Source organism: Capra hircus, chromosome 2, assembly GCF_001704415.2.
Source record: "Capra hircus breed San Clemente chromosome 2, ASM170441v1, whole genome shotgun sequence".
NCBI classification, from domain to species: Eukaryota; Metazoa; Chordata; class Mammalia; order Artiodactyla; family Bovidae; genus Capra; species Capra hircus.
Genome location: NC_030809.1, coordinates 59,442,951 through 59,469,160, shown reverse-complemented (window position 1 = coordinate 59,469,160; position 26,210 = coordinate 59,442,951). Strand labels below are relative to the sequence as shown.

The window sequence follows — 26,210 nt, the reverse complement described above, 5'->3', positions numbered from 1 at the left end:
CATGGACTGCAGCACACCCGCCTACCTGTCCCTCACCGTCTCCCAGAGTTTGCTCAAGTTCATGGCCATTGAAACTGTGATGCCATCCAACCATCTCCTCCTGTCACTCTCATTCTTCTTTTAGTCTTTCCCAGCATCAGGGTCTTTTCCAACGAGTCTGCTCTTTGCATCTGGTTGCCAAAGTATTGGAGCTTCAGCTTCAGCATCAGTCCTTTTAATGAGAATTCAGGGTTTATTTCCTTTAAGATTAGCTGGTTGGATCTCCTTGCAGTCCAAGGGACTCTCAAGAGTCTTCTCCAGCACCACAATTTGAAAGCATCAGTTCTTTGGCGCTCAGCCTTCTTTACAACTCTCACATATGTAGATGACTACTGGAAAGAACATAGCTTTGACTATAGGGACCTTTGTCAGCAAAGTGATGTTTTTGCTCTTTAACACACTGTCTACATTTGTCATAGCTTTCTTGCCAAGAATAAATCATCTAATTTCATGGCTGCAGTCACCACGAAATTTGCAATGATCTTAGAGCCCAAGAAGAGGAAATCTGTCACTACTTCTACCTTTTGCCCTTCTATTTGCCATGAAGTGATGGGACCAGATGCCATGGTCTTAGGTTTTTTGATATTGAGTTATAAGCCAGATTTTTCACTTTTATTCTTCACCCTCAGTGAGAAACTCTTTAGTTCCTCTTTGCTTTCTGCCATTAGAGTGGTATCATTCACTATCTGAGCTTGTTGATATTTTTCCTGGCAATGTTGATTCTTGCTATCTTAGGTAGTGCTGTGCAATTTTTTTTAACTGGAACATTATTACTTTACTCTGTTTTGTTAGTTTCTGCTGTACAGCAAAGTCCATCACCCATATATACATATATCCCCTGTTTTCTGAATTTCCACCTGTGTATTTCTTATTGCCTCACCTTCACAGGTATCTTAATAATCACTTTGGTGATGTTGAGGTTGATCAATGATGAGTTTGGGCATTATTAATTTAAACCATCTGGTGAAAAGATCCCATCAACTTTTCATCTAATAATTTAGTAATTCTTGATGATCATTTTCTAATTCTTTATTTCATTGGTTATTATAAAGGATGGTTTTCAAGTTCTATTATTCCTTTTTTACTTTCTGGATTTGGCTATTCACTAATGACATTTTTCATGTACTGTTAGATGATCATCAAATATAGTACATACAGGAAGGACAGGATATTATCTATCATCTTTTCAGTTTTCAGAATATGATTTTATTCTTTAGCAACTCCTAGAGATTAACTAATGAATATAAGTATCAGTAGACAGATAGATGGTAGGTAAATAAACAGTGAGCTAATATATTTTGTATATTTAAATATATACAAACAGTGATTATTCTTTTTGATTCTCAAATTATTTCATCACATTGTTTCCTGTGCCATATTTGACATAACTCCAACGTTTGATAGCTTTCTTGCTTATTTTCTGGAAATGCAAGGCATTCTAATTTCATCCTGATACAAACAAGGACTCTATAAAACCCTTCTTCCTTTTAGTGAAAAACTGTACTTAGAAACCACAGTCACTAGATTGTTTCTAGTAGTTTCACTCATATTTTCACAAAAGTGAAAATATATTGTTAAACATTTATGAGTTTATAGTGATATTACCAACTCAAATTGCCACTGCAGAATTTTATGTATTTTTTGCATTTTATATTTCATCTTTTATGTTAAAAGATTTAGTCTATTGTCAGTAGCATAATTAGTTATTAGCTTTTTCTTGATATATATAACAGTTTAATAAATCCTTAGCAATGTTAATTAGTGATAAGGCTAGTTAATATATTTTAAGATTTTTATTATGTTTATTTTTTATGATAGCTATACCCTCTGTTTGATAGTGAAAGTGTTAGTCACTCAGTCATGTCATGTCAGACCCTTTGCAACACCATAGACTGTAGTCCACCAGGCTCTTCTGTCCTTGGAATTCTCCAGGCAAGAACGTTGGAGTGGGTAGCCATTCCCTTCTCCAGGGGATCTTCTCAACCCAGGGATTGAACCCAGGTCTCTTGAATTGCATGCAGATTCTTTATGGTCAGAACCATTAGAAAAACTGTACTGTTTACTAGTAGTTATATTATTGTTTTAACTTCAAACATGTTTAAATCCATGAGTTCATAATAAAACTAAAAATATTCTAACTGGTCATTTCTGGAGGATACTAGGAACCACTTCAGTATTTTGAAACTGATGAATTAAAGGGATAACATCGAGTATTTATCTTGTTTTTCCCCTGCAATCTTGTAGTTTAGAGAAACCAACTAGTTGATGGCTGATTATTTTTGTCAAGTGTTCCCACTAATAAATTAAGGAATGATATAACAATTGCTTACCAGCTGGTATGCCTTTGACCTTATGTGTTTTAACTCGTTTACAGTATCTGTAAATAGAAATGTTTGTTACCAGGCCTCCCAGTAAATGAACCAAAGTTTAAGGAGACCATGCATTAGGAATTGCAGGGTAACTAATGTTGGAAATGAACCCTAACCCTTGGTGCCTTATTAGTTAAGATGTTTCTTTTACATTCATATCACACTGCAATGTGACCTGCTTTATGAGGTCAGTGACACAGTACATGTCTGTCCTGTAGCTCCATTTCTTTTCAGGTCCCGGATCCTTTGTTTGGATTGTATTGGCTAAGTGACTTGCTTTGGTCAAAGGGGTATTGGCAAACATCATTCAATCAGGGGCCTAACAACACTTGCTCTCTTGTTGTTCTTAGAGTCTTTACCACAGAAATGTGCCTGCTGACTTTTGAGAGATGTTTAGGGGGAGAGTACCCCAGCTTGTGATCAACAAGTTCCTCTGACTCTGCACTGACATCAGATAATTGGGCAGCCCTATAAAGACCATCCAAGCTTGGCCAAGTACTCCCCAGCCTCAATTATCAAGGACAGAATCAGGAAATGATTATTGTCTTAAGACAGTTCTGTAGTGATCTGTTATCTAGCAATGGGTAACTGATAATACATGTACTAGAGACCAGACAAGATTACCAAATACTGATTATTATTGAAACTGATTGTGATATCAAGTTTATTTTGTATTTACTCCCTGTGCTCTTAATGTGTATATGACTTTTTTGGGTCATAAAAAGTAAAAAAGAACACACTAAATTTAAATATTTTTTAAATAATTTGAAAAATATTTAATTTGAAATAATTTATAAATTATTTGAATTTCCTTTCAATATTTAGGAATTGAATGTCACAAATTTTCTAATAATATGTTTAATTTTGTTTTTTAGTTATTTAAAATGCATCATTTCAAATTTTAAAATATGATATATACAGAAAGGCCTAGCTTTTTGACTGTCTACTCTCCCCTTTTCTTTCTCCAAAATATCCATTTAAAGTAGTTATTACCTGAATATTTTGGAAAGTATTTTGGAGAGTAGTTAGTAAGTCTGGAGTTAAATTTATGATATATGTTTAGATAAAAATAAGGCCTATGACAGAGATAATAGACAATTATTAATTTCAAGAAAAAGCAAATTTTGTTCAGGAAACAACCATATTATTGTATGGTTGCTATTTGTGAATATCATGCATGTTGTTGTTTTACCATAAACAATGACTACTGATCTAGCTAAAATTGCAATCCTCCTATATTGGAAGTATAGGGAAACAGAAAATTCTTTGCATGTGGAAAGATGTGATGAAAAAGATAAGTTCTCATCTTTCCCATTGATAAGCAAATAGATAACCTATAAATATAAGTAGTAATATGGACATGCAATTGAGAGAGAATATTTAATACCCAAAGAATAAACTAAGAAATAAATGTCATAGCCTCTTCACAGAAGGGAGGTAGGGTTTTTTTGCTATTGGTTTTTCTTGACAGGCCCTAATTGATTCATTACAAAAAGTGGGAAAAAATCAAGTAAGCAGAAAATTGACCAAAAAAAGAAGAGGAAACATAGCATGAAATAACTTATTAATGATAGTTTATATTTATCAAGTTCTTCCTATGTGCCATGTACTATGCTAAGTATTATATATGGATTATCTCTGAATCTTTACTACAATTATATGACATAGACTCATGTTATACCTATAACCACATGAGACAATTAATGCTTTGAGGGTTTATTAGCTATATATTGCTGCACAATGAATTGTAGCGAAACTGGAGGCAATGGACATTATCAGATTAAAAGGACCCATTTTTTCTGGGTCCTTGAGCTACTTCACTGAGTAGTTCTGGTAGGGTCTGTTGTCACACCGGTGTTTAACTCTGAAGATCTTTGGATCTCACGTACACAGCATGCCTCAGAAGCTCCCAGACTCATCCTGTGGACCCCTTCAAAGGGTTTCTTCAGGACCTAGCAGTTGGCATCTCTGAAAGCTTGTACTCCAGAAGCACCCAAGATGGAAACTACTCGTCTTTTTACAATCTGATCTTGAAAATGACATAATATTTGGTTAGAAGCACATCTGTAATTCCAGCCTATACTCGTGGGGAGGGTACGGATTTCAAGAAGTGCTGATTAGGTGAATTATTTTAGAGGTTGCTGTGCATGTTTTCATATGTGTGACACACACCCTGGTGTGTTATCAGTGTAAGCCAATAGAAATAAGCTATATGTCATGCTTAGCATGTAGGGTACAAGCTTTCATCTTCCCATTGGCCCCCAGCTTTAGAAACAGTATGTGACGTCAAGGGAGAATTACATGAGAACAAGGATCACCTTGAAATCACTCTAATTTATACAAAGTCAAAGCCTCTGAAGCTTTAGAACTTTATTGGTAATGAATTATTTGAGGCAGCCCTCACACTTGATTTTGACAAACTGCAGCTTCGTGTTCCTGGGATGGGGCATTAGTCACAGGGGCACGTTGTCTAAGGTGAGGAGTTGTTGCTCTACCTTTAAAGTTGTTAGGAGCCACTGAAGTGTTTAAAGCATGGAGGATGACATAATTGGATGTGTACCTACTGCTCTGAGCTATGTTATTTTGTTTCAAGCATCCAATGACATTCTATTTTCTCATGCATGAGACAGCAGATGCCTGCTTTCCACCCCACCAGCTTCATTCATGTTGGTGTAATGAGATTTATAAATTTCTTTTACCTGCAGATTACTCAAAGTGTCCCATCTCAGGACAGCTGTGTCTGCCTCTCTCTGAGCACGTAAGGGTCTTTGTGGCTATAACCAGGTTGTAACCTCCCAAGGCACAGATTATTTGCCTTATCCTTGGTCTGTTACTCAGTGGCTACCACCGTGTTGACATATATGAAGGACTCAGTAAATGCTTCTTAAGTCAAACTGAATTAAACTTTATTGGATGCTGTATCTTTGATGATCCTGTTTGTGATGCCAATCGTCCTTCTGTTCACACTGTTAGCATGGTTTGCTGAATCCAGGATAGGGAATGTGTGAGCTAAGAGGCTGGAAGGAGAATCCAGGAGCCATAGGAACTGTAGACACATTTATTCTCTCTTGTCTGGCATGGCAGTCAGAATACAGACTCTCTCTTTGCTGACACAGCACCTGTAGCAGCAGCCATAACCTAACCATAATGTAGCCATAATGGAACCATAGCATAACTTCTTAATATAACCGTGGTGTCACTCCAGTGTAGTCTCAATGTGGCAGCAGTCAGGGCTTTTACGGTGAAGCTCATACAGGTGTACCATGCACAGCCCCCCGTGACCAAGTGAGTACCCCCTGATGCACATGTGTAGCGCTGTAAGTGAGCTCAGCTTTTACATAGTCATTATTTACAAAATGTGGGGCAAGAGCAAGAAGCCATGGGGCAAGAGAGCTTGACCATGCCATCGTGGCTAATTTCCTCTTTCCCTACAGGCACCTATTGGGTGATAGTTATTGTTCTGAGCTCTGGTATACAGAGAGAAGATAATGTCATTTTACTTTATTAGTGGGATTTCTGGATCTTACAGTAGCTCTATTTTTAGAGCACATTTTTAGTTTTCTAAGGAACCTCCATACTGTTCTTCATGAAAGTGAAAGTTTTAGTTCCTCAGTTGTGTCTGACTCTTTGTGATCCTAGGGATCACACCAGGGAGCCACCAGGCTCCTCTGTCCATAGGATTCTCTAGGCAAGAATACTGGAGTGGGTAGCCATTCCCTCCTCCAGGGGATCTCCACATCCTGGGGACAGAACCTGAGTCTCCTGCATTGCATGCTGGAAGGATACCCCAGGAGACACCAGAGAAGCCTTTTACATTCCCATCAACAGTGTCATAGAACTCCTTTTTATCCACAACCTCTCTAGCATCTATAATTTGTACATTTTTAATTTTTTGTCTCCCATTGTGAGTGTGACAGCCTGCTAGATGGTGAAACAGCTGCAAACTGCACTCAGTCACCACTTAGATTCTGTAAACATTGCAGGAGACAGAATAGTGTATGATGTCCTAGCTTCACAGCTGTGTGAGTGTAGGTGAAGGACAATACATCAGCATAGGGAAGGGCTGTATAAAAGGAAAGGGGAGAATTTTTAGAGGCTATAACCTAGGAGCTGTTGAGAAGAATGGATATTAGGATGAATGCAGGAGACAGTTCCATCAAACGTTGGGGTACTTGTTTGTGAAGGCTTAGAGGGAAATAAGATTATAGGAGAAGGGAAAGAAATCACAATTGGAAGTCAATACAATAAGTAAGAGTTACTGATCCTCCAAAGGGACATGCAGAGCCAAGCAAAGTTTCCTCTCTGCTGCCTTTATGTCTTTCCAGCCCTCTATGAGCAATCCTGCGAGGTGTACAGGCACCAAGGCAACACTGCTGGTTTCTTCTATATCGACTCAGATGGCAGCGGGCCCCTGGGACCTTTCCAAGTGTATTGCAACATCACAGGTAAGGGTGTAAAAATTCCACTCATGCTTCATGTCGCTATGTGATGGTACACAGCAAAGGAAAACCCACTGGAAGGGAACACTTGTATAAAAAAAATTAAAGACCAGCTTCAGAGGGGGAGATTTTATTTAGGTAAATAATAGGAATTAGCAGCTATTTTATTTTCATGAGAGAAGAGAATGTGATAATGGTCTTGACAAGGTTCCACTGAACCAAGGATTAATTATCAAGCATATTTTGCAGAGCTAATCAAGGTCATTTCTCTCTTAGAAGTCAAAAACAAAAAGAAAAGGAAAATAACCCAACAAACAAAAAAGACAAAAGCAAAATCAATAGAAAGCCCTGACTCAGGAAGTGGGAAAGCTGGATTCAGGTCTGTCCCTGAGGACTGTGTGACTCTGAGGTTCTCTCTGAGCTTCATTTCTGCAACAGTAAAGAGGAAATAGTAGTTTCTACCTCTCAGAGTTCGGGAGATTAACCAAAATCATCTATATTAGTGCAAATGACCAGTTATCCTGCAGATGCCTAAACAAACCCTGGGATAATTCTATTTTCCCTGGCAATCTCATAATATCTTGTAACTTATTTCTAAAAGTAGTCTAAGGACATACTAAGAGCCAATTACTATATGGAAACAGCATATGATTACTAATTTATTCTTTTAAAAAAAATAATTCCACACCACAATCTGATGTAATAGTTATTTAAAAATATAGCAATATGAGTACTCTGTTGTGAATATTGTTAATCAGCACATACACATTTTTGGCTTATTTGCTTTGAGCACTGGCCTTTGAAGATGCCCTCAGAATCATGTAATGAAGCAGAAAAGTAGGAGTCTATCAAGGCTCTTTGAGTCCTTAGGCCTCAGGCTCTGTTGCAACTGGGTAACTGCAACACATCTGTGGAGCTCTTTCCATAGCCAAACACTGTCCTGGAGACGCAGGATATTCAGAGAAATAAGACATAGTCATTGTCATTCATAGGCAGTAAAATCAGGAAAAATAGCATGCAATATTACAGGTAGAAATGTAAACAAACCATTGCCAAAACAGTGATGAAGGGCATTTAGCAATAATTTGCCCATCTGAGTACAAAGGACCACACTTTTTCTGCAGAAAATGCTAGTTACATGGAATTGTGTGTCATTTCATTCCATTTCCATAATACTTCATTTCTCCGAAATGTATGCTAACTGCTTCTCAATAGCCCTATGACATAATTAGAACCTGTGTTACTGTTTTCTTTTCATGCTTATGCCAGCTTGTAATGTTCAACAACCTGGTCAAGAAGTAGACTTCCAGTAGATCTTGGTTATTTTCCAAATTTAATTAACATATGAATCTCTGGGGAATAATGTTAAAAATAGACTTCCCAGAGTCAGAAATTCTAAATTCAGCAAATGCATTTTACTGAGCTTTTCAAGTGATTCTGATGCAATTTGTCCCCAGTCCACAATTTGAAAAAATGGAGGAAGTGATTTGGTTACAGAATGAGGCAAAAGAGATCAGTGTCGGCGGAGTGACGGGTGTGACATATAATAATAGGATTTTTGGTCATGGCATCAATTACTCAGCTCCTGCCATCTTTGGGAAGTGAACTGAGAGTTTGTAGAGATCATGTCTTTTAATTATTTGCAACAAAAATCTGGGGTAGATACTTTTAACTCTCTGTATATTACATAGAAGGAAAGAGCATGTGATAATTTCATGACCTGCTAGACAATAAATCCTGAGAATAATAGTCAAGACTCAGGAAGCAAGCAAAACCTTCTCGTGCAGCAGTAATCTATATCATTGAAACATTAATTGGATGCTTTGTATTGCTTTTGTTTTGCTTGAAACCCTGTTTTTATTTTTGTAATAAAATAATCAATGCTAATTACAGAAAATTTAAGGGGAAAAAAGGTGTGAAGAAATATAAGATCATGTATAAACCACAATCCAGAGATTGCTATTGATATTTTATTATTAGATTTTCCTTGGGACTTTTTCGCTGTAAATGTATATGTGTGTTTTTCTATGAATGTTTATGTTTTTAGATGTATATTTTATATTATGAATTTAATAGATAAGCACAGACTAATCTTATTTTTATTAAAGTATATATATACATTGAATATAGCTTGACAAATTTAACTCCCCAAATAATATAAATATAATAACACACCATGTATGACTGATTCATGTGTCTCATTTACATGAAATGCTCTATCCCTCTTTGGAAAGACTTCTCTTGGGATTTATGTTTGATATTTGTTCATGAGTGGCTAAAGATGAATGTTTACTTATATTAAAGTTTGCTGTTTTGCTGATGTGATGCTAAAGGCATCAAGGCCTCTGAGTTATGTTATGTACCAAAATTGATAGGCTGTTTTGTGCATGATTGAGGAATTCTTTGAAATATGCTTTTTGGTCACATCAAATGCAAATATATAGGTGTTTGGCTTGTTTTTTGTTTTCCTAAAGATACTTGTAGAAATAAAAGCCAACTTCTGTGTTGACTGAATTATATAATTCTCATTTTTAACTAACAAAAATGTTTAATGCATAATATAATGGTAATCAAGTACATTTTTTTTTGTTTGTGAATGTTAAGTGTTCTTAAATATTATTAAATGAGACTGACTTATGACACAGGATAAGTGTGACAAAGTGCTTCAAGGAAGAGATGGATGCACAAGGGAGGGAGGGAGCCAGGGATGGAGGAGAGAGAAGGTGGAAATGGTCAGAGAAGATGTGCTCTATGTTTCACTCTGGTTTTTTTTTTTTAATTAATTAATTTATTTTAATTGGAGGCTAATTACTTTACAGTATTGTAGTGGTTTTTGCCATATATTGACATGAATCAGCCATGGGTGTACATGTCCAGAGTGAACAGCGTGGGGGACTCATGTTCACTGTGGTTTTTAAAAGCACAAAGCTACTGGTTTCCACACTTTTCAGAGGCATTTCTGAGGTCATAACACAGAGAGTATAAACAATGCTGGGAGGCAGGGAACCTGGGTTTTCTCTCTTCTCTTCCTTGTGCCAGTTGGCTGAGTGCTTTGGCCTGACTGTGTGTTTCCAAAATAAGAATCTGGAGCTAAGTGGTCCCACAGGTCTTCCTCATTTAGAACTCCCTGAGAGATCATTGGGTGGGCGGGTGGGGGGGTTCCCTGGTGGCTCAGAGAGATCATTTGAGGCTCAAAAGAAAGGGGAAAAGGAAAGTTTCTCATAAGTCTGCAGACAGTTGTAAATGGATATCTTGAGAATGATGAACAGGTTTTATTTATGGAAAACCATACATCTGAATCCCAGCTACAATGTGTCTCTTTACAGTGTATGCTACCCATTTCTACTGATGAGGTGGCACTTTACCCCTCCTGAGAAATTTAAGTCTGTAGTTGTAAAGAACCTGCAATGCAGGAGACTTAAGAGATGCAGGTTCAATCCCTCAGTTGGGAAGATCCCCTGGAGGAGGGAGGGCATAGCAACCTACTCCAGTATTCTTGCCTGGAGAATTCCATGGGCAGAGGAGCCTGGTGGGCTATGGTCCATAGGTTTGCAAAGAGTCAGGCCCGACTGAGGTGACTTAACAGCATCTCACCCACCACAGGGTAATCTTGGGGAGATGAGGTCCCCAAGTACCCCTTTTGGTAGAAAGCAATGTGATCTCTGCCTGGGATGGTAGGGAAAATTATAGGAGAAACTAAGGATGTGATTAAGTTGATCTGTAGGGTGGACTGAAGGTAGGCTTCTACAGATTTCGACAGGGTGTCATACCCAAAGCTATATTCTAAGTCACTTCACTACAGGATTGGGCTTCCCTGTGTGGCTCAGACAGTAAAGCGTCTGCTATAACGTGGGAAATCCGGGTTCAATCCTTGGCTTGGGAAGATCCCCTGGAGAAGGAAACGGCAACCCACTCCAATACTCTTGCCTGGAAAATCCCATGGATGGAGGAGCCTAGTAATAGCCCATGTGATAGAAAAGAGTAGGACAGGACTTCACTTTCACTTTCACTTTTCACCACAGGAGAAATGGAAGGCCCAGTGTTTAGCTGGAGGACTGAGTGAAGTTATCGATGAGAAAGACAGAGTATGTTTTGCAGGAATACATGTTTGCCCCGCTTTTAGCTTATCTCTAAATGATGTACAATTCATTTTAGCTCAATTTAAATTTGTACATTTCAGGCACTGCATGTGCAAACTGCAAAGGATGCACAGTGTGTCTGCCTCAGTGTCTTTGTGCTGCTCTAATAACATTTCATAGATTGATGGCTATAACAACCCCAGGAGTATGTTGTCTCACAGTTCTCAAGGGTAGAGGAACAAAACCTAGGTGCTAGCAGGGCCCATCCCCTCTTATACCTTTTGGGGAGACTCGGTCCTTCCTGGACTCTTCTCAGCATCTGGGCTCCTAGCAGCAGCCCCTGTCTCTGCCTCTTGAAGACTGTCTCCCTGGTTCCATGTGACCACCACATCACATGTGACCATTTCCTTTTATTCAAGGTGTATCTGTTTCTTTTCTTCTTATAGGGACACCAGTCATGTTGGATTAGGGTCAACCTAATGGAGTATGATATTATCTTAATTTGATCATCTTGTGAAAAATCTATTTCTCATTAAAGCCTTGCATATTCACAGGTAGAGAGGATTAGGTATTCAAGAGATCATTTTCGGGGACACAGTTCAGCACGTAACTGTATCATTTCAGTCTCCTTTACAGGCTAATCACGGAAAAGACACAGTGGTAATGAAAATGTCTTGTCAAGGGTATACCTGCATGCTGTGTGCTGAGAGCATGCAGTAGGGGAACCTAGCCCAGCCTCTCCTGGAAGAGCTATCAGGCAGACAGGTAATGTCTCTAAGACCTGGATGGAGAGTAGGAAGTGACCAAAAAAAGACACAAAGGATGGCATTTCCAGGAAGAGCAAATGAATGTCAGAACAAGGTTCCAGGGGACCTTGATCCTGCACATTTGTTGGGCCCAAGCTAACCAAGATGAGTTTCTAGTTTAGAACATTTAGAAAATACATGAATGACTAAAAATATTTAAAAAATCAAACTCACTTGAACAGGAACAAAACAGAAGTTTTTGAAAATCCATCATCTGAACCATAGTTTGTCAGGAAGGAAATCTGCTATCTTAATTTTAGGGAAAAGAAAGATTTTTCTTCAATTTAATTTTTATTTTTTATTGGAGTATAGTTGATTTATAGTGTTATGTTAGTTTCAGGTATACAGCAGAGTAAGTTATACACATACATATACCCATTCTTTTTCAGATTCTTTTCCCATATAGGTTATTAGAGAATATACAATAGGACCTTGCTATCTATTTTATATATAGTAGTGTGTATATGCTAATCCCAAACTCAATTTTTTATCACAGATGATTCTTGAGCATGCCAGACTATTTACCTGTCCCCAAGGGAAAGAAGAACACTTTTCTTACTTTTAACTTTTTATTTTGCATTGGAGGATAGCTGATTAACAACATTGTAATAGTTTCAGATGGACCACAAAGGGACACAGCCACACATACACATGTATCCATTCTTCCCCATGCTCTCCTCCCATCTGGGCTGCCATGTAACATTGAGCAGAGTTCCCTGTATTACACAGTAGTCATCCATTTAAAATATAGTAGAGTGTAGCTGTCTATTTCAAACTCCCTAACTATCTCTATCCTCATTCTTCCCCCCAGCAACCACGAGGTCATTATCTAAGACTATAAATCTGTTTCTATTTTGCAAATAAGTTAATTTATATTATGTCTTTTTAGATTCCACATGTAAGGGATGCCATAGGATATTTTTGCTTTTCTATTTTACATCCTTCACTCACTGGGACAATCTCTAGGTCCATCCATGTTGATGACACTAATTCATTTTTTTGTGATAGCTGAGTAACATTCCATTGTGTATATGTATTGTTTTCTTTATCCATTCTTCTGTCAAGGGACATTATTTTGTTTCCATGTCTTGGTTATTATAAACAGTGCTGCAATGAACAATGGAGTCTATGTAACTTTTTGGACCATTTTTTTTTTCCAGACATATGCCCAGAATTGGGATTGTAGGGTCATATGATAGCTTTATATTTAGTTTTTTAAAGGGACATACATATTTGAACAACTTTCTGAGCACCAACAACAAGCCAGTATTCAGGTTATAGATGGTTTTTGGCACTGTTTCCTACTCTGGAGGACTGGATCTACAAAATGGATTGCTTACTTTAGGGACTGTTTACAAAGGGGTTAATATACAAGAAGAAATTAGGGAAATATACTATATTACAGACCTTTTAACAAAGGAACTGTTACTACTGTCAGGCCCATTCAGGTGAGGGGAAGGAGTGTGACCAGAGCAGAAAGGAGGTTAGGATGTTAAGAATCTGTGCCTTAGGACAGCTATGACCTCCAGCATGGAAAAAGCCAGCAAGGAGCCTGGGGAATAACTTCAGTCTATCCTTGCCCCTTTCAGTCTCTTTCCTATGTCTTCATGTAGCAAATTCTGCTAGATTTTAAAAGACAAGAGTACTGTAAGTTCTCTGCATTAGAATGTTCAAGTTGCAAACTTTCAAAGAAGTGAACCTGCTTTTGCATGTCCATCATGTAAATTAGTTCAGGTGTCTGGCATGCATTGCCATGCATCCTCTACAAGTGGTTGCAATTTTATGTACTTTACTGTACTGTACTGTATAGAGTACAGTAGTTCACTATCTTTACTTCAAGCCCAGATTGTCCAGAAGCAAGCAAAGAAGCAGCAGCAATGTAGCTGGAACTGCTAACTGCTCAGTGATAATGATGGAAATGAGAGAGTGGAGTGAGGTGAAAATATGGTCAGTCAGCTCACTCAGTCATGAGCTTTGCAACTCCAGGCACTGCAGCAAATTAGGCTTCCCTGTCTATGACCAACTCCAGGAGCTTGCTCAAACTCATGTCCATTGAGATGGTGATGCCATCCAAATATCTCATTCTTTGTCATTGACTTCTCCTCCTGCATTCAATCTTTCCCAGCATCAGGATCTTTTCCAATGAGTCAGTTCTTGGAATTAGGTGGCCAAAATATTAGAGCTTCAGCATCAGTCCTTCCAAGGACTATTTAGGACTGATTTTTTTTAAGATTTATTGGTTTGATCTCTTTGCAATCCAAGGGACTCTCAATGGTCTTCTGCAACACCACAGTTCAAAATCATCAATTCTTTAGCACTCAGATTTCTTTATAGTCCAACTCTCACATCCATACATGACTACTGGAGAAACCATAGCTTTGACTAGATGGACTTTTGTTGGCAAAGTAATGTCTCTGTTTTTTAATATGCTGTCTAGGTTGGTTATAGCTTTTCTTCAAGGAGCAAGTGTCTTTTAATTTCATGATTTCAGTCACCATCTGCAGTAATTTTGGAGCCCAAGAAAATAAAGTCTGTCACTGTTTCCATTGTTTCCCCTTCAATTTGCCCTAAATAGATGGGACTAGATGCCATGATCCTCATTATTTGACTGTTGAGTTTTAGGCCAACTTTTTCACTCTGCTCTTTCATCAAGATGCTCTTTAGTTCTTCTTTGCTGTCTGCCATAAGGTGATGTCATGTGAATATCTGAGGTTATTGATATTTCTCCTGACACACTTGATTCCAGCTGTGCTTCATCCAGCCTGGCATTTTGCAGGATGTACTCTGCATATAAGTTAAATAAGTAGGGTGGCAATATATGGCCTTGGCATACTCCTTTCCTCATTTGGAAACAGTCCATTGTTCCATGTCAGGTTCTAACTGTAGCTTCTTAACCTGCATACAGATTTCTCAGGAGGCAGGTAAGGTAGTCTGGTATTCCCATCTCTCTTTCTTTTTAATTAATATATTTATTTTAATTGGAGGTTAATTGCTTTTTTTTTTATCGGTGCAAGACTCACAACTTTATTTTCAAAATCAGCTTATTTACCCCAAGTTGTACATAATGAAATAATGGAATATGCAGAGTTATGCAGGGGCAGCAGTCCTGACCCTCATTGAGACCAGGCTTTCTTTTTGCATACCTTCCCCTATACAAAAGGTCTCAGGTGGTTTGCATTATCTTCTGGCCAAGAGGCCTGTTAACATTTTTATGGCTCTCTTCCTAGATAAATGTCTATCAACCAGAAAAACTCTTTTTCCCTAGAAGTGTTTTTTCTTTATTCTGCATCACCCTCAAAGTACTAAATAAAGTTACATTCCTGTAGAACAAAGGTGCAGTGGGTTATAACAAAGAAAGTACTTAACTCAAAGATCTAATGTTGCTAATACCAGGTCTACTACCTGTTTTTTCTATATTCCAACTATATCTACAAATAAAAGATATGAAAATTTGGCAGCAAGTATTGGCTCAACAAATGAAACCTTTAATCAGTCCTATTCTAATGATTTTGACTCCTTGGAAGCCTCTACATTCCTAGGATGTTTTAAGCCTCCTGTGCCTCTCACAGTTGGGAGGCCACAAACAATCACATGCACAGCTGTAAAAGTCCGGCAGGCAGGCTAGAAAGCCATCAGAGGGGTTTTTGGATTGAAACACTCTTATTATGCCCAGGAGATTTATTATCTAAAAGCTCTAAATTAACTTTTTCCAGAAAAAGGCGGTGGGGGGACAGCCTCCTGTTTATGTCAGAAGAGTAGGTGGAAAGTATAACACAGTAAAGCAGGCAGACTCTAGTTTTTCGGGGTGGATGCTCAGGAAATTCCAGGGGGAGCCCCTGAAGCCTGATCACGCCCTTGCGTTTTGTCAGGCTTCCTTCCTCATGACCTTTGCCACGGGTGGGATTCCTCACTCTGGCTCCCGGCACTGTACCACTGTTCATATCTACTCAATGTGTGTTTTAGTTCTCAGTTCAGTTTAGTCACTCAGTCATGTCTGACTCTTTGCAACCCCATGAACCGCAGCACACCAGGCCTCCCTGTCCATACTGTAGTGGTTTTTGCCATACATTGACATGAATAAGCCATGGGTGTACATGTGTCTCCCATCCTGAAGCCACCCTCTCACCTCCCTCCCCATCCCATCCCTCAGGGTTGTCCCAGTGCATCGACTTTGAGTGCCCTGTTTCATACATTGAACTTGGACTGGTAATCTGTTTCATATATGGTAATATACATCTTTCAATGCTATTCTCTCAAATCATCCCACACTTGCCTTCTTCTCCCACAGAGTATGAAAGTCTGCTCTTTATATCTGTATCTCTTTTACTGTCTTACATATAGGGTCATCATTACCATCTTTCTAAATTCCATATATATGCATTAATATACCATATTGGTGTTTTTCTTTCTGACTTACTTTACTCTGAATAACAGGCTCAGTTTTATCTACCGCATTAGAACTGATTCAAATGCATTCTTTTTAATGGCTGAGTAGTATTTCATTGTGTATATGTACTACAGCTTTCTTATCCATTCATCTGCTGACAGACAGCTAGGTTGCTTCCATGTCCTAGCTATTGCAAACAATGCTGTGATGAATTTTGGGGTACACACATATCTTTCAATTCTGGTTTCCTTGGTGTATATGCCCAGAAGTGGGATTGCTGGCTTGTATCGCCATTCTATTTCCAGTTTTTTAAGGAATCTCCACACTGTTCTCCATACTGGCTGTACTAGTTTGAATTCCCACCAACAGTGTAAGAGGGTTCCCTTTTCTCCACACCCTCTCCAGCATTTGTTGTTTGTAGAGTTTTTGATAGCAGCCATTCTGACTGGTGTGAGATGGTACCTCATTGTGGTTTCGATTTGCATTTCTCTGATAATGAGTGATGTTGAGCATCTTTTCATGTGTGTGTTAGCCATCTGTATGTTTGCTTTGGAGAAATCCCTATTTAGTTCTTTGGCCAATTTTTGATTGGGTCATTTATTTTTCTGAAATTGAGGTGCATGAGCTGCTTGTATATTTTTGAGATTAATTCTTTGTCAGTTGCTTCATTTGCTATTATTTTCTCCCATTCTGAAGGCTGTCTTTTCACCTTGCTTATAGTTTCCTGTGTGTGCAAAAGCTTTTAAGTTTAATTAGGTCTCATTTGTTTATTTTTGCTTTTATTTCTGTTACTCTGGGAGGTGACTCATAGAGGATCCTGCTGTGATTTATGTCAGAGTGTTTTGTCTATATTTTCTGCTAGGAGTTTTACAGTTTCTGGTCTTATATTTAGATCTTTAATCCATTTTGAGTTTACTTTGGAGTGTTAGAAAGTTTTCTAGTTTCATTGTTTTACAGATAGTTGGCCAGTTTTCCCAGCACCACTTGTTAAAGAGATTGTCTTTTCTCCATTGTATATTCTTGCCTCCTTTGTCAAAGATAAGGTGTCCATAGGTGCATGAATGTATCTCTGGGCTTTCTATTTTGTTCTATTGATGTATATTTCTGTCTTTGTGCCAGTACCATACTGTCTTGATTACTGTAGCTTTGTAGTATAGTCTGAAGTCAGGCAGGTTGATTCCTCCAGTTCCATTCTTCTTTCTCAAGAATGTTTTGTATATTATAGTTTTTTTTTTATTTCCAAACAAATTATGAAATTATTTATTCTAGTTCTGTGAAAAATACCATTGGTAGCTTGATAGGGATTGCATTGAATCTATAGATTGCTTTGTGTCATATACTTATTTTCACTATATTGATTCTTCCCATCCATGAACGTGGTATATTTCTTTATCTATATGTGTCATCTTTGATTTCTTTCATCAGTGTTTTATAATGTCCTGTATATAGGTCTTTGGTTTCTTTAGGTAGATTTATTCCTAAGTATTTTATTCTTTTCATCACAATGGTCAATGGAATTGTTTCCTTAATTTCTCTTTCTGTTTTCTCATTGTTAGTATACAGTAATGCAAGGGATTTTTGTGTATTAATTTTATATCCTGCAACCTTACTATATTTATTGATTAGCTCTAGTAATTTTCTGGTGATGTCTTTAGGGTTTTCTATGTAGAGGATCATGTCATTTGCAAACAGTGAGAGTTTTGCTTCTTCTTTTCCAATCTGGATTTCTTTTATTTCTTTTTGTTCTCTGATTGCTGTGTCTAAAACTTCCAAAACTATGTTGAATAGTAATGATGAGAGTGGGCACACTTGTCTTGTTCCTGACTCTAAGGGAAATGCTTTCAGTTTTTCACCATTGAGGATAATGTTTGCTACAGTTTTATCATATATGGCTTTTATTATGTTGAGGTATGGGCTTCCCTTGTGGCTCAGCTGGTAAAGAATCTGCCTGCAATGTGGGAGACCTGGGTTCAGTCCCTGGGTTGGGAAGATCCCATGGAGAAGGGAAAGGCTACCTACTCTAGTATTCTGGCCTGGAGAATTCCATGGACTGTATAGTCCATAGGGTCGCAAAGAGTCAGACACAACTGAGTGACTTTCACTTTCACTTTTCACATGTTACTTCTATGCCTGCTTTCTGGAGTGTTTTTATCATAAATGGATGTTGAATTTTGTCAAAGACTTTCTCTGCATCTATTGAGATAATTATATGATTTTATCTTTCAATTTGTAAATGTGTTGTATCACTTGATTGATTTGCATGTTATTCCCATCTCTTTAAGAATTTTCCACAGTTTGTTGTGATCCATACAGTCAAAGTCTTTATCATAGTCAATGAAGCAGAAGTAGATATTTTTCTGGAATTCTCTTGCTTTTTCTATTAGCCAATGGCTGTTAGCAATTTAATCTCTGGTTCCTCTGCCTTTTTAAAATCCAGCTTGAACATCTGGAAGACCTGGAAAAGATGGTAAATGTTGCTTATTCTTACACAATATTACAGTATAGTACTATATAGCCGATTGTGTTAGTTGGATACCTAGGCCAACTTTGTTGGACATATGAACAAATTGGACTTATGAACTCACTCTCAGAATGGAGTTCACTTGTTTATAGACAACTTACTGTACTTAGGTAAGGCTTTTAGTCAGCTTTCCTGGGCACAGAGAATGCTGTAGAAGGGCAGAGAGTACATCCAGTGGAGCAAATGGAAAATGAACTGTCCAAATAAACCCGGGGTGGGGGGTGGGGAAGTTACTTGCATTCATTAAGGATGAAAGTTGGTTGTGAAGTAGGATCAGTGAATGAAATTCACAAGCCATGCAAATATATGAAGTATGAATTTGTTCATTAGATTCCCATCTGAAGCAGAAAGAACCTTCATTTGCAGCTTGAAAGAAAGTGAGATTAGAATGAATTCAAGGAACATTCATGAAAGAGACACTTAAGAGAGCTAGCTGACTCTCAAAGTTGGTAAACCATGCAAGTGGTGAATAATTAAGGACAAGCGAACCACTAAGAGAAACAGTGACATATACTAATGTAATGTTTTATTCAAAGGGACACCTGGGACCTATGCCTCTATCTGATGACTCTATCTAAGTCTTTTAGTCTGAATGTGGACAGTTTCAGACAATGATGTGAAGTTCGTGTTCATCCTTGGCTGCAACAGCCTAGTTGGGCCAGTACAGAGGAATGTATTTGAAACAACAAGGAATCTAGTTCGACTTGGAATTGTATTGCTTAGTGAAAATGAATGGCGTAGACTCATAGAATAAGTTAGATGCCATCAGAAAGTAAGGAAGTGCTGGGCACTACAATCAGTGCAAAGAGCAAGACAGGAGTGGAGAAAGATTAGGGCACAGTAAGAAGCTGGAATGAGTGAACATCCAAAGTACCTGTGTGGGAAGTGTGTGTTGTTGATACACAAAAATGTGCGAGTGAAACATCAGATTGGTTGAGTCATGATGTGCAGATGATATCAGACATTATCATGAATACTTCTGTGAAGAGGATTTTTAAATAAGACTAATATTTAAATCAGTGGCCTTTGAATTAAGCAGATTGCCCTCCAAAAAGCCAGATGGCCTTATCCCATCAGCTGAAGGCTCAGTAAAACAAAGACTGACCTCCTCCAAGCAAGAAGAAAGTCACCCAGCAGACTATCTTTCTGCTTGAACTGCGATAGTTTACTAGATTTCCAGCCTACTGGTCTATCCTCCATATCCTGGGAACCAATTAGGCACTGGTGGGGGGGGGGAATATATATATATATATATATATATATATATATATATATATATATATATAAAGTGCAACAGCTCGTATCCAAGGGCTGGCATTGAGTGAGCAGGCAAGAAGAGTTACTGATTGGAGGAGGTACAGTGAAGGATTGTCAGCAATAGGAGACAGAGGGCAAGCTGCAATTTCACTCACACCTGATGTTGATGAAATACACTTTTGCATCTTTGAAAGTCTGAAACTTGAAAGTTTGTATGTAGGGGTCTTACTGTATTCTGAACTGAGCTTGAGTCACTCCTGCTATTTGTAACCTTTCCTACAAGTCCAAGAGTGAAAAGTGTCCTGTTGCTCCTCATTGTTCCAAGATCCATCATTGCTCCCCTGTCTCCCCTAAGCCTATTCTTCTCCCAACATAAGTGTCACTAGTGGAAGGAACACAGGTTTTGGAGTCACATTGGTGTTCCTATCTTAGCGCTGGCACGTTCTAGTTGTGTGACCTTGGACAAGTCATTCAACATTTCTGGATCTTGGTTTTCTTATCAGGGACATGAAGATGATAAAATTGTCTGCCTTTTGAGATTAATCTGAGGAATATGTTATATATGGCAAGTTCCTTGTCCCAAAACGTAGATGGTCATGAAACAGAGTAGACAGATATCATGGTGTAATATTAACCGTGACCTCTTTCACTCTTACTGCTCTTCTAGTAGTATAGATAGAACCTATGACCATCTGAGTGGTGAAAATGAATGGTTGCTCAGTCATGTCCAACTTTCTGCTACCCCATGGACTATCCATGGAATTCTCTAGGCCAGAATACTGGAGTGGGTAGCCTTGATCTTCTTCAGGGGTTCTTCCCAACCCAGGGATCGAACCTAGGTCTCCCACATTGCAGGCCGATTCTTTACCAGCTGAGTCACAAGTGAAGCCCCCAATTGAGTGGTAAAAGGTAACTATTTCCTCTTGCCAGCAATGGTGTTTTTATTCCTTCTGTGTTGCCACAGATTTCAGAGACCTTAGAAGCCTGGAGGGAGCATGTCTGAGGGGAAATTTCCAGTATCAATAAGGCAGAATTAGAAGCAAAAGACACTCTGACAAGATTTTCCCTAGAGCTTGACATTTCAACTGACTCTACTGTTTACATTTTGCCATTTTGAATTGTTAACAAGACACCTTGTCAACATGTTAAAAGATATTTTCCAGCCACACAGCTTTTCCTCTGTGCAGTATAATTGCATATTGATATGCAAAGTTGTTTGTCTAGAACCACTAACAAAAACACATTTATTTCCTGTCTTGATTGATACAAAACCTGTTTCATCTGGCTAGACCTGTACAGAGACCATCAGGCACTAAAGAGAAATTTGCAAGGAAGATTTGGTCAAATCTTGAAAGCAAAACTTGTTTTCCTTCTCAAATAGCTCCTAATTCATTTACAAGCCACCTTGGGAATTTCTATGTCTTATCACTCTTATGTTATGATGCTGTTATGATGCTCTGTTTCTCACTCCTTTGGCAACAGGCTCTGTTTTCATTAAAACTCATCAAAGCATGCATGATGGAGTAGGTAAGGAAGCTGCAATTGAAATCTCTCTAATATTCCTGCACATAATTGTGCAGTGGGATTGCAGGTAATAGATTATCATCCAAGTCATTGACAGAAAGAAAAAAAAAATGTCCGTTTAGTTCAGTCTAATAGTTGTTGGCTTTGCTTTCCAAAGTTAGAGCAATGTCATTGAGGTGACAGCCTTACATATGGACTGCACAAGAGTCTGTCAGTATAGAGGAAATAAGAGTTACTCATGACACACTCACTTATGGCACATTTGTTTCCCCCAAGCTTCTTAGTACATTGTTAATTTTTTGAAGCTGTATTTTATACCAAGAGGAGTAGAATTCAGTTGCTGGTGCCATATATATTTGTAATCAAGTTCTGTTTTGGTTTCTCCTATTGGCTGATTTCTATCCCAAACACTCCAGTTTACACATACACACACACACACCAAAAAGGAAGTATTAGCTTCCATTATCTGCCAAACTCTTCTACAGTTTGTAGAAGCTGGGCTGGGCTCAAGTTCTCCAGGTTCTGCCATCATGGCAGAAGTACTGTTGCCAAAATATTGTGACTTGATTACAAACTGTGTAAAACTGTGCTAAATATCTGTTGGTCATGAGACTAGTTTGAGATGCATTACTTTGAAATATTGTTCTTTTCTTTACAAATGTGCTAATGAGGCTGCTGCTTCTGCTGCTGCTGCTAAATTGCTTCAGTTGTGTCCAACTCTGTGCAACCCCAGAGATGGCAGCCCACCATGCTCCGCTGTCTCTGGGATTCTCCAGGCAAGAACACTGATGTGGGTTGCCATTTCTTTCTCCAATGCATGAAAGTGAAAGGTGAAAGTGAAGTCACTCAGTCGTGTCTGACTCTTTGCGACCCATAGACTGGAGCCTACCAGTCTCCTCCATCCATGGGATTCTCCAGATAAGAGTACTGGAGTGGGCTGCCACTGCCGAGGCTAGTGAGTTATAGAAGAGGATTCCAGCTAGAACCAGCTGATTTAAATCTCTGGCTCTGCCTACTTCTCCATACTTCTTATCAAAGGACAGGAAAGCATGGAAGGCAATCGTCGTCTATTTGAATCAATATGCATTGGTTGTTTGCTCTGTCTAGGCACTGACAAGGCACTTAAGATATAGAAAAGATTCAGGTATGGTCCCCAAGTTCCACGGAATATATCATCTCAAGTTCTTGTGATAAAAAAGAAAAAAAAACCACCCAGATCTTTCCCACTTTGATTCATAATTCATATATCAGCAAGAGTGATGCTTTAAAAACAGGCCTGCCCACACCTTCTCACCCCTTTATCCTGCCTGTGTAAATCACAAGCTTTTAATTCATGGATTATATTTTTTTTAAGGACACAGTTGTGAGGATACATGAATTCATATGCATTAATTGAAACTCTTAGAACAATTTCTGGTACATATTCATCCTCCAAATTATCATGCTTATTATGTATTATAGTTATTTCCCTTGGGTCCACAAACAAGTTTTCTTGTCTTTGTATCTCAGTTTCTCTCTCTGTAAATGGAGGGTTGATGATGTCTTCTTATGATTGAGATATAGTCAAGTTAAATGAATTAATGTTTAAACAATGTTGGAGAGTGATTGACACCTAAGAAACTGAGGTTTTTCTCTTTATCTTCTCGCCCCTTCTCTTGCAACTGTGTCCCTTGTCTGTGGGCAGCAGGCTCATCACAATCCAAGGAGGATGCTACAGATTGTGTCTCCTGATGGTCCAGTTGTTGTTGCTCGGTTGTGACTCACTCATGAGTGACATATGCACTGTGGCTCACTAGCAGTTTAATCAGTTGGAATAATGCCTGTATTTTACTTCTATTAGGTTGGTACAAAAGTAACTGAGATTCGAAAGTAATCGTAGTTGGTGTAAAAATAATTGTGGCTGACTTTTGCACCAACTGCAATTACTATTTTGCACCAACTGCAATTGCTGTTTTGCAAGAACTGCAATTACTTTTGCATCAGCCACAATAACTTTTTAACTTCAATTACTTTTGCACAAATCTCAATTACTTTGGCACGAACTGTAATTACTATTACTTTTGTGCCAACCACAATTATTTTTAAACCTCAATTACTTTTGCACCAACTGCAATGTATTTGCACCAGCCACAATTACTTTTGCACCAAACTAATATTTCAGAGGGACAGTTTGCTTTCTGTAGACCAAGTAAGTGTCTTCCAGGGGACTTTTTGAACTGAACAAGGATGGTCATCCAGCTGCTTAGAAGACGGAAGACTTTTAAAATGTCAGTCTCCCTGTTTAATACATCTGCTGTCAGTCAGGGGCTTCCCAGGTGGCTCAGTGGTAGAGAATTCACCTTCAAATGCAGGAGATGCAGATTCGATCCCTGGGTCAGGAAGATCCCCTGGAGAAGGAAATGGCTACCTACTCCAATGTCCTTGCCTGGGAAATCCCATGGACAGCGGAGCTGGCAAGCTATAGTCCATAAGCTCGCAGACAGTTAGACATGACTTAGTAACAAAACCACCACCACACTGTCAACCAAGACCTGGTGACCACATAGAGCTTCTAGAAGGCTGATCTCTTAGGTAAAGCTGGGGAATAGATCGGCTTTTGTGAAAGGCCCAAGCTTTAAAGTGGTCTCTCTGGACTAGCGGCAGACTGCATGATCTCCTGCTAAATTGTGCCATTAAATAAAACTACTACATTGTAAAGCTATAGAATTACCATGAAATTAAAGCATTGTCACCTTTGAATTGCCAAGAGTTTTCACAGGCACTTAGAGAAATGCCTTTCACACACACCACTTTAGCAGGGCCAGGTGATTCCAGCCAAAGTGAGTGAGAACAGAAAGCACATGACAAAGTTGGGGAAAATTATTGTAATGTGATTTTCACAGATTTAGTTGATCGTTCATAAATGCACATCCAATTACTAACTCATTTCATGGATTATTTTATTAAACTTTTATTTATTTACCCATTCATTAATTCTGTCATTTATTTATTTCTGCATTTATTTTTTCATGGGCTTGGTTACTGACAGGGCTTCCCAGGTGGCACAGTGGTAAAGAATCTGCATACAGTGCAGAAGATTAGAGTTCAATCCCTGGGTCAGGAAGATCCCCTGGAGAAGGGAATGGCAACCCATTCCAGTATTCTTGCCTGAAAAATGCCATGGGCAAAGGAGCCTCCATACACATTACTCATTCATTCAATCAATCAATCAGTCACTTAGACTAAGTCCCCTACATATGAATGAGTTCTGTTCCTAGAGCACATTTGTAAGTCCGATTTGTTTCTAAGTCCAATAAAGTTAACCTAGGTACCACAATCAGATATAGAGTACTGTACCGTATTTTTCACACCAATAATACATAAAAACAAGAAAGTACTGCTTAAGAGAAGTCAGCCAGTATTGGGTCAAGTACCAGAAGTCATGTTGATTATCAATATACTGATCAATATGTTTACTATATTAAATGTAAAAAAATGGGCTTTATTGCTGAAACCAATGTTTTACTAAATAACATAATGAATGTTTTATGTAGTTTGTAAGTCAACTGTACTTAAATAAAAAAACAATAAACCAAAAAAAAGCACAAAAAATAAAGAAAATATCTTATTCTTACATTAAATACCTTGAAAAGTACAGTAGTACAGTTGAACGGCTGGTGTAAGGTAGGTGGCACACATGTTCTCATCTTTGAAGGTTTGCAACTTGAAGGTTTATATTTAGGGCACTTACTTTATTCAGCTGGTCATTTATGATAAGCCATTAAAATAACCTTTGAGCACTGGCTGGACTAAGCACCAAGGTTTCACAATGAATGTTTGTATTATTCTCAAGAAATTCACAGTTCAGAGAGGGAATCAGACGTTGTAACAGTTTTTACACCTGGTATGGCAAATAGTGTAGCAACCAATAGTACAGAAAGAATACAAAGGAGTCAGTGGTTATATCAAGGGGTGCATGGAGACAGCACAGTGCTCAGAGAAGATGCGCTTGAAGAGATGCCCTCTGAGTTGAATTTTACACTAGAAACAGCTAACGTTTAATCAAGTTTCTATTTGTTGGAGATGCCATGATAGGCACTTTGCATTCATGAGGCCATTCAGGTTTTTAGAAATCATGTGAAGAAGGTATCATTATTTCCATTTTACAGAGCAAGGTGCTGAAATCTTGAGAGGCTAAATAAATTGTCCAAGCAAACAGTGAAGTTGGATCTAATTTGTGATTCCCGTTCCCTGGTTCCTATGCTCTGAGGCCAGTGAAGACCCAAATGTCAGTTCACACAGACCCTTCCTCTCCCTGTGTTGCTCCCATCCATTGGTGAAGGCCACAGTGGAAAGGTTTTCCAGGAAGTGATCCTGCAGGGAGAAGATCTGCATCATTCCTTCCTGGATTGCCACTTTTTGTTGTTGAGTCGCTAAGTTGTGTCTGACTCTTTGCAACTCCATGGACTGCAGCACAACAGGCTTCCCTGTCCTTCACTATCTCCCAGAGTTTGCTCAAACTCATATCCATTGAATCTATGATGTTATCCAACCATCCCATCCTCTGTCACCCCCTAATTGTTCTAAGTATTTGATGAAAATTATATAAAATAAAGTTGCTTAAGTTTTCTTTCTTTTAAAAATGAACTGAGACACACATTTAAAATGGAATTTTCTAGGCTTGTTCCCAGCAATGTTTATTCAGTACATTTAGGGCTATGATAAAAATAACATTTTTAGCAAGCACCTGAAGATTTTGGATCTTGGGAAACAGCTATATTAAGGTGATTATCACAGTGTACAGCATTTA

At 38.4% G+C, this 26,210-nt stretch overlaps 1 protein-coding gene across 1 annotated transcript in view; it reads left to right on the top strand.

The window, feature by feature from the left end:
* Positions 1-26,210, top strand: part of CNTNAP5 (contactin associated protein like 5) — a 1,089,942-nt gene that overhangs the window by 710,457 nt on the left and 353,275 nt on the right. The window contains exon 12 of the mRNA XM_018061606.1: positions 6,734-6,853. Within this exon, the coding sequence (XP_017917095.1) occupies positions 6,734-6,853 (120 nt within the window). The remainder of the gene's footprint in view (positions 1-6,733; positions 6,854-26,210) is intronic.